General features: G+C 44.3%; 1 protein-coding gene across 4 annotated transcripts in view; it reads right to left on the bottom strand.

The window, feature by feature from the left end:
• Window positions 1–5,021: 5,021 nt before the first annotated feature.
• Window positions 5,022–13,734, bottom strand: part of CAPN6 (calpain 6) — a 68,077-nt gene continuing 59,364 nt past the window's right edge. For all 4 annotated transcript variants that reach the window (XM_083722054.1, XM_083722055.1, XM_083722053.1 and 1 more), the window contains 2 exons: window positions 11,274–11,410; window positions 5,022–7,565 (listed from right to left, as the gene is read on the bottom strand). In XM_083722054.1, coding sequence (XP_083578180.1) covers window positions 7,383–7,565; window positions 11,274–11,410 — 320 coding nt within the window. In that variant the 3' untranslated portion in view covers window positions 5,022–7,382. The remainder of the gene's footprint in view (window positions 7,566–11,273; window positions 11,411–13,734) is intronic.

Here is a 13,734-nt window from a genome sequence, read left to right as displayed (position 1 = left end):
CAGGGGTACCTTTACCTTTACCTTTAGATGGACCTGTGGTCTGAGTTGGTGCCATGTGTCTTCCTATCCTACTCCTATGACTACGAGAACAGTATGTGTGTAAGAAAATGGTGCGTGACTAGCCAGTCATGGTGCCAGTAATGCCTAAAACACACCCCTGACACCCTAACCTATACATTTATGATTTCTTTTTGTTGCTCTTCGTTGGTTTTGATGCTTCATGGGAGAGAAACTGCTATGGCAGAGAAACAGGAAATCAAACCTGACTCCTAATGTGGTGTGGGCAGTGGTAGAGGAAGGGGGCAGGGGAGCAGTCGCCTTGGGTGCCATCTCTGAGGGGGTGACAAGAAGGTACCCTGCGGGAGGCTTGCCCCACCACCCCGAGGTGCAGCAGCGCAAGCCACTGCCATCATGCCACCACAGCCACATGTGGAGAATCCCTCTGCTGCCGCAAGCAGAAGATCCCACCACCGTCCGCACGGCACTCGAGTGGCGCTGTCGGAAAAGAGCCTGGCGGCGTATGTACAGCGCTGCTATGTACAGGGCACACACCGCTGGTCAGTTTGCCCTGCCCCCAACACCCCACACTGGGTGTCGCTTAGCCTTCCTTTGCCCCTGGGTGTGGGTGCTAATGTGTTTAGTTTGGAAGTGGGATGCTCAGTCTCAAAGATCCCTCTTGAACCATAAAGGCCTGAACGATATTCTCCAAGTCCTTCACCCTCAGCCCAGTGAGAATAAAAGAAAGTTTTAGCATCTTCTTTGGAGCTTCTTAGATCTAAATATCGCAAGGGATCTCAGTATTACAATGCTGAGTGCTTCCAGATGACTGGTTTATTGAGCATTCATCCTGACTCATTTGCAGGAGACTAGATCCTGTAGTGGCAAGAGGTGCTTTTCCATGCTTCCCAATGCATTATTGCAAAAGTCTTATCTTTTTTGTTGGGAAAGGTGGTTTTTTGTTTTGTTTTGTTGCACAGTGCTTCCCAATCAAGTGAGTGCAATTATTAGTTTACCATTATGTGACTGAATCCCATTAGAAAATAAAAGCAGCCTGGACGTGGCCTTAAATACAGTTGTTCAGGCAGCTGGGTGGACAGTGAACTATAGAACAGGATTGCCGTAGTGTGGTCACATCTGGTCACTGCACCCGTGCATTCCTTAATGGGATGTAGCAGTAGTTCCCACGTAGCCAAGGAGGGGGAAATCAAGCCTTGGAGGATTTCTGACAGCGGTGGCTGCTGCCCACAAGACCTGCTGCAGCTGCAATGTCAAGGGGCATGGCAAAAGAACAGTCACAAGGGTGTGGCCATGTTCTGATTTTCTCCCTGTAATGCACGAGCATTGCAATTTTAAAAAATAGTTGGCAATTAAACTGAAAAGCGTATTAACTTTGGTTTGCAAGTGGTCTCTGCTTCTCGGCTGGGAGAAAAGTTACATTCTTTCCCACCTGTTCTGGTTCTCTCCGCATCCTCCTCTTTTGCAACCAAGCAGGGAGCATGGAAACATTGCCGTTATTAATTTCCACATTTCTTTTCCAGGATATGGAATAAAATGGATGAGTATTCAATGGACTAGACAGGGGTCAGCAAACTTTTTCAGCAGGGGGCCAGTCCACTGTCCCTCAGACCTTGTGGGGGGCGGGACTATATTTTTGGGGGGGGGGGAATGAATGAATTCCTATGCCCCACAAATAGCCCAGAGATGCATTTTAAATAAAAGCACACATTCTACTCATGTAAAAACATGCTGATTCCTGGACCGTCCACGGGCCGGATTGAGAAGGCGATTGGGTCGCATCTGGCCCCTGGGCCTTAGGTTGCCTACCCATGGACTAGGACCTGGGAAACCAGGGTTAAAATCAACCATGACACTCGCTGGGTCACCCTGAGCCAGTCACACTCTCTCAGCCTAACCTACCTCACAGGGTTGTCAAGAGGATAATATGGGGGGAAAGGAGACCCACAAATGCCACCTTGAGCTTCTTGGAGAAAAGGTGGATTGGATAAAAATATAATACTGATAAATAAGGAATAGTAGTAATAATAAACAGTCTCTCTCCAGCCTGTTTGCTTCTGATTTTGAATTGGGGGGGTGGGGGGGTGGAATCATGAAGAAATGCCTAACCTAAAAATCAAAGAAAAAAGAACATGGATTAAAATCGGGGAATTCAAGCCTACAAATAATAGGACATGCAGGTCATAAGCAAAGAATTATGGGAACTATGCTTTGTTAAGAGTCAACAACTATCATCACCTTTAACAAACTACAGTTCCCAGGATTCTTTGGGGGAAGCCGTGTCTCTTAAAGTGGTATAAGAGTGCTTCAAATGCATAGTGTGAGCGAGTCTTCTTTCTTTTTTTTCCCCCCTACAAAAAATGAATGGGATTCTGAAATGGAAAAGAAGAAGAAGCCTTGCACACCTTTACATGTGCGTCCTGCAAATCCCCAGAACTTAAGCAGCCCACGCCATAGCTGTGCTGACCTGCTGTGATGGGGGAACTCTGCCATCCATGCAGACTTTGCAGGGTCAGGAGGCCCCTTTGGATCAAAGTTGTTAGGAATGCAAACAGCAGCTTCAGCTCAGCACTTGCAAACCACCAGTGAGCAGCCAGCAGCAGAGGCACCAGGCGGTCAGCTGCAAGTCAATTCAGATTAACACTTACAAGCCAATCAGGACAAAAATAGAGTTAATCTACACTGTTTGAGCCTCCAAACAGGGTGAATCAGAGGTGATTTGGCTCTCAGTGCACGTTGAGGAATATGAAGAGAATTAATGCAAATATTTAAATCTGTGCCCTCACTTTATTGGATTTTACTTTCATTGTCAAGTCGAGGGGGGGGGGTGTGCTTCCAGAGGTGGCGAGTGCTCAATAAAGTAAAGTAAAATCCCAAATCACCACCAGCTTGTTAGGCCCCAGTTTGAAAAAATGCAAAAATGCAGAAATCAAGACCTGCTTAGCCAAATGCAGACTACCAGCTATATGTCAGGTGCCAAGCCAAGAAGATTTGACCTTTTGAATCATCACAGGTCAAGTTCAAAAAAGGGGTTCTGTCTAAACTGGAGAAAAACAGGATGCTGGAGTAGATGGGGAACTGGTCTGATTCAGCAGGGCTTTTCTTCTGTTCTTAAGGATCCTTGTCTTGCTTCACATATACAACTATATGCTCAAAGGCCCTCCCTCGCTGCAGATATTGGTGATGTGTGTATAGATAGCAAGGGAGGGGTGTGCAATAATAGGGTGGGGCTAATTAGCATGGTCCTGCTCCACACTCCAACACTGTTCAAAGAATTCCCAAAGAGGGCAAGCATCACCTCTCACATCCTGTGAAGGCCACCTTAGCTGTGAAGCCATAAGTAGTCTCAGGAGTGCCAGCTTGGCCCTGTGACCGTGGGTGTCTAGGGTTGTTGGTGCCATGCAGCGTGCATGACCCTGGTGCCAAATTTTGTGGGTGCCCAGCCCCTTCATGGGGCATTTTGTGGGTGCTTGGGCACCCAGGGCCCCAGACAGCCAGCACCTATGAGGAGCCTCCAGGATACACACTTTTTAAAAAATGACTTTTTGCAGTTATGAAAATGATGAGGATATGCACCAAAAAGCGTGTGATAAACCAGTGGTTGACGAGAAGGTGTATAATTCCCCTGCAAGCAAATCAGAGCAAATGCCCAATAAACAGAGGGCATATTATAAATTCTGCACAATTTGTGTAAAACAAATTAGGATGACTGCTCTGGAGAAGCTGTTATCCTTAAGCTGTTAAGTCCTCATCCACAAATGAGACTAAGGAACATGCACTTGCTATTAGTCATCTATCGTTACCATTGCCACTACCCACCCATTCGTGTCTCTGCTGTTGTTGAGATTTATATTGCAAGTCCTTTAGGGTCAGGGGGTTCCCTTTTCCCCTAGCTTGTGCATACCCACGTTGGAGGAAAACAAATACATTTCCTTCTCTTGAGTTTGTAGTTAATGTATGTGTTACTGTAAACCACACGAGGGCACTGTTTGTCTAGCAATCTGGCCGCACTTGTTCGTAAGCCTCTTTGTCTACGTTAACTCCACCCCTATAAGCTGAGCCATTTTGTTTATCATTCATCCCTAGCTTGTTGAGACAATATGTCTTCTGTTTCTCACTCTCCTCACTATTCATCCTGTAGTTTCTTCATGAATAAAGCATTTGAACTCCAAGAACTGCAAGTGATTATTCCAAACTACGGTAATTCCATCAAGCTGCAAGGTCTGCTAACAATCGATGTCAGGAAATCTCTGAATTGCCTGGTTTGGAATACAAATTTGGCATGTTCATAAAGTACACCCGTATCCTGATTGTGCAATTTCAATTCGTTCTCCATCTCAAATGTTAATCTGAACCAGAGAAGTGGGAGGCAACATCTCTGCTATAGGAGAGAGGTAGGGAAAATGGGAAGGAGGAAGAGACCTCCCCTGACCCCACCCTGGTTTTAGGGGAGATCTCGTGATATGTCTCTGGAAACTGGTGCTGCTGGTAGCAGTGCTTCTCTGCTATTAGTGGAGGTGGCAGGGTGAGATGGGAGGGGGGTGGGGACGGCCCAACCATGAGACAAGGTGAAGCCTCGTGGACGGCAGAATCCCCAGGTGCAGCAGATCCTGGTGTAGATCTTTATTTGGGCATTGGGCCGGCCCTGGAGGCTTCCACACTCGTGGGCTGGGCCTGGGTCAAAGGCACCTTTGCCTGGAAATGTGCTGATCTTATGGTGCTCTTCTAGAATGGGGAAATACTTTTTTCTAAGGAGGTTTGGTGGCTTGGATTAGGGGTGGGGCTGGAAATGGGAATTCCCAGCTCCAACAAGTGGAAGGGAGCGAGGAAGTAACCTAAAATAAAATGGAGTGATCTTCTGCAAGTGGAACTTCTGCCAAGAAGATCCCTCTAGCTGATTATCCCCCTGCCCATCTGCATAACCCCCACTTTGAAGGGTCAGGTGGGAGGAGGGGAAGAGAGAGTTGTACAAACGATTTTTTACTCATGCAACCATTGGACACAACTCAATAATAAAAGCATACATTTTATTCAGATGTTGCCACTGATAACAGATAATCGCTGGACTTGACAATCTTTGGACTTTATGACAATAAAAACATACAGAAGGTTAACAGTAATATGATATGTTATTGCCACCAGGAACTGTGGTTTGCAACTTTTTGATATGATGATTACAGTTTTATTATATATAATGTTATGTTTCTTTACAGCCAGTTACGTGTGTGTTGTGGTACTCTGAACATGATTTACGTAACAAGACAATTGTGGTGTGTGTTGACCTAGTCATTTGCCATGGCTGTTTCTATTGATATAATTTATGTAATTAATGATGTAATTAATGATGCAATTTATGTAATTGATGATATTAATGATGTTACATATTAATAGTTTGATTATTGCAATATAAACAGTGGAGACAACAATGACTATTTAGCAAGTGGAATCTATTTATGATTAATTTACTGGATAAATCTTAAAAAAGCGAAGAAATACTAATGAAGATGGAAAAAACTTAATGTACTAGATCTCTACTAGTTGGATATTATTGTGATTATGTTCCTTTAAGAATGATAGATTCTAATTGCCTGTACCTATTGATTATTACTTAGAATATCTTTGATTGACCCTACTTATTTCTTCTATAGATATCCTGTGTTGTCTGAATTACTGCAAAGAAGGTATCCTTTCTTGTAACACACAGGTGTTTAGATAATGGTGTTACAATCTCGTAAGATTAATTTATATTTTTATGATCAATATTAGGGAGTGGAGACCGTAATGACCATTTGCCAGATGGGATCCATTGATGATTAAGCCTCATTGAAAAAGTTTGATAAAGTTGTAATAGTTTATAAATGAAGATGTGGAATACTTAACTTTTTGGATTTGTATCGGTTGGGTATCATTGCAATTAGGTCTCTTTAAGAATATTTAATTCTAATTGCCTGCACCTTCCCCGTTGCAGGGATTGCTCCTATATAGTTTAGTTTCAATGATCATTCATACGGAGCATCTCTGACTGGCAACTTCTGCGTTCCTGTGGACTATTTCGTCTGAAAAAACCTACTGAAAAATCTCCTGGAAACCTTGTCGCTGAAGAAGCCCAATCAATGGGTGAAACAAGGGTGTATCCTGAGAACTGGTCTATCATCAGCTGCCTTATTGTTACTAAGTGGTTCTGTTTGTTACACTTTTAAGACATAGGACTATGCAGAAGGAAGACATCAGTATGAAATGGCATTGCCAACAAGAACTGTACATTGTAATTGTTGGACTTGACAATCTTTGGACTTGACAATTTTTGGACTTTACGACAATAAAAACATACAGAAGGTTAACAGTAATATGATATGTTATTGCCACCAGAAACTGTGCTTTGCAATTTTTTGATATGACGATTACAGGTTTATTATATATAATGTTATGTTTCTTAACAGCCGGTTATGTGTGTGTTATGGTATTCTGAACTGATAACAGATAGGCATCGAAAACAAAAGCAACAGTGCAAAAAAGGCTCAGTACAATAAACAGCTATCCTATCCATATTCCTTTCATTTTTCTGTCCAAAGAGCTGTCATACAATTCAGCTGGCTCAGATAGAAGGCAGGCATACCTTCCCAATGTGGACAGATGCAAGCCTTTAAACTACATTCCCCACAGCTGAGTATTAGGAATGGCAAAGCTTGTGTTTCGCATCCCAGAACTCTGATTTTTCCATGCTGAGATTTGTCATTGCTTGTGTCAAATTTAGCAAATACTTCGGCATTTACTTAATGCAACTAAAAGGAAACTACTCTTACTATTAGAAGCAATATTCAACCGTGCTGTTTAGGAAGGACCATAGCTCAGTGGTGGAGCATCTGCTCTGCATGCAGAAGGCCCCAAGTCCAATCCCCAGCATCTGGAAGAAGCTCACTGTCTGAAACCCCAGAGAGCTGCTGCTAGTCAGTGTCGACCATATTGAGCTATACTTGGTATAAGGCAGCTCCCAAAGTTCTGATGAAATGCTATTTTCTAGCAGAACAGCTAAAATGCATGGCAAGGCTATAATGGTTTCATGTGAATTGCACTAGTGAAGCCAGTGCCTGGAAGCAGCTGCTATCTGTGATAGAAAATATGTTTGGAGATATATACTGTATGTGTGTGTATGTGTGGTGAAAGAGAAAGACAAATGATATATTTGGCTGCACATTTGCTCTCTGCTTCTTTCTCTTTTGTTGGCCATTTGTTGTTGCCCAAGTAGGACCCAAACACAACACCCCAAGCATTTTAAAGCATTTCACACCAAGATGCAAATCAGTGGCTCTTGCTCCATCCCCATTGCGGATGCTCACTGGAAACTCTTGCCTGTCAGCCCTTAGAATTCAGAACTCCACGAGGTCATCGCTAGTAACAACCTTGATGGTGATGTGACCTGGCATGTCATAATCTTCGCGACTCCCTCTGTCCTGGAGCTGGAACTTCTGAAGACTTCTGGGGTAATTGGGTGATACTGAGATCCGCACTTGTCCCATGAACTTGTCGCAAAGGAGCCCGCTGTGCCAAACCTACAGAGATAGGAAGGAAATGAGAAATAATTGCTGCTAGATGGGCTGGCATTTTCCTCCCCATGCACCCCTCCCCCTTCCCGCGATTGGAAAGGGTCAAAAGGTCATCTGTACAAGTCCTCAATTGGAAGAGCTCTCCTCTTTCAACCTCGCCTTGACCTCTGTGGGTTTTGTGTATCACTGTTGCACAGATGGGAAAGATGCGTCCCCAACACAGCTATGTGCTGCTGCTACAGGCTGCAAGCGCTTGAAACTGTTTAGAGGTTCCCTCCCGCAGCAAAGCGGTCTTCCCTCTTATACAACAACCGCAGAGGATGCAATTAACAAAGACATACAGACGTGTGTGGTGTGTTTTTCACCTCCCTGAAAGCCATCCCCAAAATCACAGAAAAGATGCTTTAAGGGGAAACATTTTCACACCCCTGTTCTCCGTTCCACGCTAGCACCATTGCTGCTACTGGCAGACTGTTACTGACAGATTTGCCCAAGTAAAAATGCAGGTTTAGTATATCTAACCACATGCATCCTTTGTTATCCTGATTTCCTCTCACTTACCTTCTCTTCATATACAGTGGTGCCTCGTCTTGCGAAGCACGGTTTCCCATAGGAATGCATTGAAAATCAATCAATGCGTTCCTATGGAAACCGCCTTCAGACCAGGTCCGGGGACAGTCTGTCCCCCGACCTCTTCTGAAGGCCAGCGGGGGGGGGGGCGAAAGTCTTTGCTTCCCCCCGCCTGCCTTCCCGGGAAACCTTCGCTGCCGCCCGCCAGCATTTTAAAAACCCCGGGACAGCGGAGGACTTCTCCGCTGTCCAGGCGATCGTAAAATGCTGGCGGGCGGCAGCGCTGCCACCCGCCAGCATTTTTAAATCGCCCCGGGACAGCGGATGAATTCTCCGCTGTCCCGGGGTGATTTAAAGGCCCCCGGGAAGGCAGGCAGGGGGGACAAAGACTTTTGCCCCCCGCCCGCCTTCAGAAGAGGTCCAGAGGGCTCTCCAAGCTGCGGATAGCAGCCTGCTGCCCCGCACGAGTGGCAGACATTCGCAGCTTGGGGAGCCCTGCAGGACTTCAGGGCTCCCCAAGCGGCGAATGTCTGCCCCGCGCGAGGGGCACTCTGCTTAAGAGCGTCCCTCGCGCGGGGCAGCAGGCTGCTATCCGCAGCCTAGGCGGGAACTCTTCTGAAGGCTGGCGGGGGAGAAGGGCTTTTCTTCCCACCGCCAGCCTTCAGAACAGCCTTCTGAATGTTGGCGGTGGGGAGGAAAACCTTCCTCCCACCGCAAGTCTTCAAGACAGGTCCGGGAACAGAGGAGAAGCGCTGCACGCCTTCCCCTCTGTTCCCGGACCTGTCCTGAAGGCTTGCGGTGGGAGGAGGGCTTTCCTCCCCACCGCCAACATTCAGAATGCTGTTCTGAATGTTGGCGGTGGGAAGGAAAAACCCTCCTCCCACCGCAAGCCCCGGGAACAGAGGAGAAGCCCTTCGCGCCTTGTCCTCTGTTCCCGGACCTCCCACCGCAAGCCTTAGGACAGGTCCGGGAAAAGAGGAGAAGGCGCGCTGCGCTTCCCCGCTGTCCCCGGAGATTTCCCTATGGGCTTTCGTCCTGCGAAGCAAGCCCATAGGGAAATTTGTCTTGCGAAGCTGCTAAAAAATCGGAAAACCCTTTCGTCTTGCAGGTTTTTCGTTTAGCGAGGCATTTGTCTTGCGGGGCACCACTGTATACACATACAGAGTATACAAGGCCCCATCTGCACTGGAGTTCCACTGGCTTTTTAAAATGCATGTGTTTCATACAGCCATTCCTATCACATGTAAATCTACTTCAGTCATACCTTGGTTTTCAAACAGCTTTGTTCTCAAACATTTTGGCTCCCGAACGCCGCAAACCCAGAAGTGACTGTTCCAGATTGCGAACTATTTTTGGAAGCCGAACGTCCGACAGGGCTTCCGTGGCTTCTGATTGGGTGCAGGAAGCTCCTGTAGCCAATCAGAAGCTGTAGAAGCTCTGTTGGACGTTCGGCTTCCAAAAATAGTTCGCAAAAGTACGACTGTAGTATCTTTGCTGTGTTGTTTTAGTGGGATTGCTTTACTGCATATTTTAATTATGGATGTTTATAGCTTAAGTTATATACTATATATGTATGTGTTATATTAATATTTTGTTATATATATTCTAATAATTGCCTTTTATACTTGTAATCAGTTTAGAAGGCTGTTTTGCCATTGAGTGGTCTAAAAATTAATAAATAACAACCAGAATTTACCCATCACAATATACCTGCTTTTTTATTATGTTAAAATGTACTACGGTGGCCACTTGTAATTTGAAGAAAAAGCAGTTAGGGATTCCCAGTCCAGATTAGAGCCACACTCCAGTTTCCTATTGAAAAATCGCCCCGAGCTGTTACTAAATGCCTCTGGTAGTGTTTATGGCAAGCTTTACAGCAGAAAACCATTTGGACGGAGGGCATTCTAGAATGAAGTTTTGCAACTGCTTTTTCATCCCCCCCCAACTAAAAAATTGGTCTGTTTAAGCACACTTTTACAAAAGCATATTTATTGTAATATACAGCAGGCTGTGAATGTAACAAGTAAGTAAATCAACTATGTTGGCCTTCTGTAGGACTGGGGATACCCATAAAACACACTTGGGCTGTGTACACACTATGCTTTTAAAGCACATTCAGAGAATTCTGGGGACTGTGGTTCACCTCTCACAGAGTTACAGTTCTCAGCAACCCTTAATAAACTACCCTACCCAGAGGGTGATTGCTTCAAATGTGCTTTAAGTTATAGTGTGTACACAGCCTAAGTGATATCGAACCAGTTTTAATTTAGCCTTTGAAATATACTCAGAGGTGAGTAGTAATTTCATGCTCTTTATTTCAGCTCATAGGAACAGTGATTGAATTTCCTCCCGAACTCAGGCTTTATACACATTATTTACACAATGAGTACCGTCTGATTGGTTGATTATGTTTCCCTCCTGGAGCCTTATTGGGCTGCTGCTGCAGGCCAATCAGTTGTTGCATTCTAGGACTCTACTGGCCTAATAGGTTGATAAACTTCCTCCTGGGGTCTGACTGGGCTGCTCCCGCAGGCCAATCAGGTTGTTGTATTCTAGGCTCCTACCTGCCTATTGTTCTAAGATTCAAGCTTAGTACATAACAGTCTTGCTTAAACTGTTGACACGAGAAAAACAATGGTAGGGGAAAGAGTACCCCTTGGAGGAAGATAGGTTAAAAGAACATAACACGTAAAAATCAATAAAATTAAATGAAAAATCCCTATTAAATGCATGCACAATGTCCCACACATCCAAGGCTATTGTCACATGCCTCAAGATTTGGTATGAAGGCTCATACAATCATCACCTTGCTGAAACTAAACAGGTCTAGGTCAGGTTAGTGTCTGGGTGGGAGGCTGTTTGGGAATCACCTCTAATGATGTATTATTGTGCTTTCCATGATCCATTAAACTGGAACCTGTATTGTTGGAGTTCTGTTTTTATTATATTGTTTTAGGTTGATTTGTACTATTGTACGCTGTTCAGAAATGCTTAAACTTTTAAGCAGTTTAGAAATACTTTAAAATAAAATATCTAATGTCTGCTACCCTGCTGTGGGTTCCATAGAAATTTAAGAAAACAAAAGGAGAAGGAAAGAAATTAGTAGAAAGCAGGTACAAGTAGGAATGTAATAATTTCTCTTACCTGGACAACAATCGGGCTCGCAATGTTCCTCTGGTAGAAAATGGCTTGTGTATTGAAAATAGCACTGAGGGTGCTCTTCTGCACAGGAGAACGAACTTTCTGATTCTCACACTTGATGACAATGTAGGGATTTGCTCCTGGGAAAAGACAGTGTTGTTCCACTTTCATCATCACCATCATTCATTTAATGCAATATAGACACTTTGCCACTATACAAATTCAGCCATATACCAAAGAAACATAGGTACTAGCCACCTAAACATTTTTGCTAGCACAATGGAACGTTCCCACCCTCTTCTTTCCCTGTGCACCACCCTGCAACTCCTAAATCTGTTTCAGATTCACTTTCCTTCCATCATGACACTCAAGGTAGCATACTTTCCCAGCCAAGCATGGACTTAGTTTCAGCAACGTGGCTGCATCACATGGCCTCAGACAATGCCCTGAGATGCACGGTACAAGAAGATGCAACTGGTAAAAAAACAGGCCAGCTAGACAGCTCACTGGGGTAGGTATATCATTATTAATATCATTATATATTTATTTATATATCCCTCTGTTTTTCCCTGACAGGACTTAAGGCAGCTTTCATATAAAAATGAGAGCGGCTAAAAGCATTGGGGGGACGACCCAATAATTTAAAAGTAATTAAACATTTATAGAAGTAAAACTAATATACACATATAAAGTCTATTAAAACCATGCGAATAAGAACAGCATGGCACCCGCCCTTTCAATAAAAGCAGCCAATTCCCAAAATCCTGATGGAAGAAGAAAGTCTTCACTTGCTGGCACAAGGACAACATTGAGGGAGCCAGTTTAACTTCTCTAGGAAAAGAGCTGCAAAGTCTGGGAGCAGCCAGTACTAAGGCCCTCTCCTATGTCCCCATCATTGAGCTATTTTTTTAAGGAAAAGCAGCAAAAACTACACGGCCAACGTCGCTTGTCATATGTCCAGATTTTCCCGGACCTTTCCCTTCCAATTTTCACCCAGACACTCCTTCCGCCTACAATATTCTGATTATGTCAAAACTAGGGCAGGTTCAAATGACGGAATACGGTCTTTCAGATGGTTTGGACTGAAGCAATGTAGGGCTTTACAGGAATATCACAACCATATTACTCCACTGCTGAAATAACTGCATGGATTGCCAATTAGCTACTAGACTAAGTTCAAGGTGCTGGAATACAAAGCCTTATACAACTTGAGAACAGGACACCAAAAAGTCACCCTATTCCATACATTGTCAAATGATCATCTCACTTTGTCAACTGATCATCTCAAGGGTACCCAGTAGATACCATCTTATCACAATATTGGAATTAGGTCTTTAATGTGGTGACACTCACACTCCTGCTAAATATTTGACAGGCGCTTGTTGAAGACTTTCCTCTTTCAACAAGACTTGTAGGTGGAATTTGTTGTGTATCTGTATTGCACTGGATTTTGATTGAATACACATAATTGTTTTTGCTGTTTTTAATGGTATTGTATTTATTTTTTGTTTTTAAGTTATTTTTGTATGTGCAATTATTTTAACTGGTGTGTGTGTGTTTTGCATATGCATAAATCGCTCTGAGGTGCCTCATGGGGAGCAATTCATGAATGATATGAATAAATAACAAGGTGCTCAACAGAAATTATAGGAAGCTTACCATTCCTAACCTTCAGGAACAGATGAAAGGAGCCTCATACACCATTAAAAAGCAGAGGTTCATTTTGTTAAGTCAGGAGCCATGCGACCTTCAGCCCACGAGAAGGCAGTTATTGAAGATGCATAAACTAGCCTTGGACAATGTCTTTGAACACTACCACCACAACAGGGCTTTTCAATGACAGCCAGACATAAGCATCTCCTTGTCTTGATCATTTTCCTCTTGAACAAACACTTTGAACAGGCCTCGCACAAGAAGAGGGGAAAATAAAACCCTGACCGAGTTGGCCACTGGAGTGTCTTGTCTTATTGCTCAGTACTGATTAGATTAGAGGATGTTATGGCTCATTGGGTCTGAAGTGGATTTTTTTTAAATTTTACAACCTGGAAGCAGCAAGGAATAGGTAGAACTCTTGTTAAGGGGGATTTATAAGCGCTCTGGCCAAACACTGCTGTCCTTTGACATTTAAAATGCTGCGTGAACTCACACTCTTTCTGAGCACATGGACTTGATGGGAATGAGCTTCTGGTGGCATCATGTGGAAAAAGGAGAAGGGTTGGCCTTTTCAGCCAAACTTGTTTGGGTTCCTGGTGTGTGTGTGTGTGAGAGAGAGAGAGGGGGGGGGAATATGCAGGGCCTCAAACTCACACCTCCCTATCATTAAGAGCCAGTGTGGTGCAGCAGTTTAAGTGCTGGACTAGGACCTGGGAGAGACCAGGGTTCAAATCCTCACTCAGCCATGACACACATTGGGTGACCTGGGGGCCTGGAGTTGTGGCATGTTAGGCTAAGAGGCAAGATCACC

The sequence above is a fragment of the Podarcis gaigeae genome (genome assembly GCF_964106915.1).
Source record: "Podarcis gaigeae genome assembly, chromosome: Z".
NCBI lineage: Eukaryota > Metazoa > Chordata > Lepidosauria > Squamata > Lacertidae > Podarcis > Podarcis gaigeae.
Note: the sequence above shows the minus strand (reverse complement) of the source record. Positions and strands in the feature narration are given on the sequence as shown.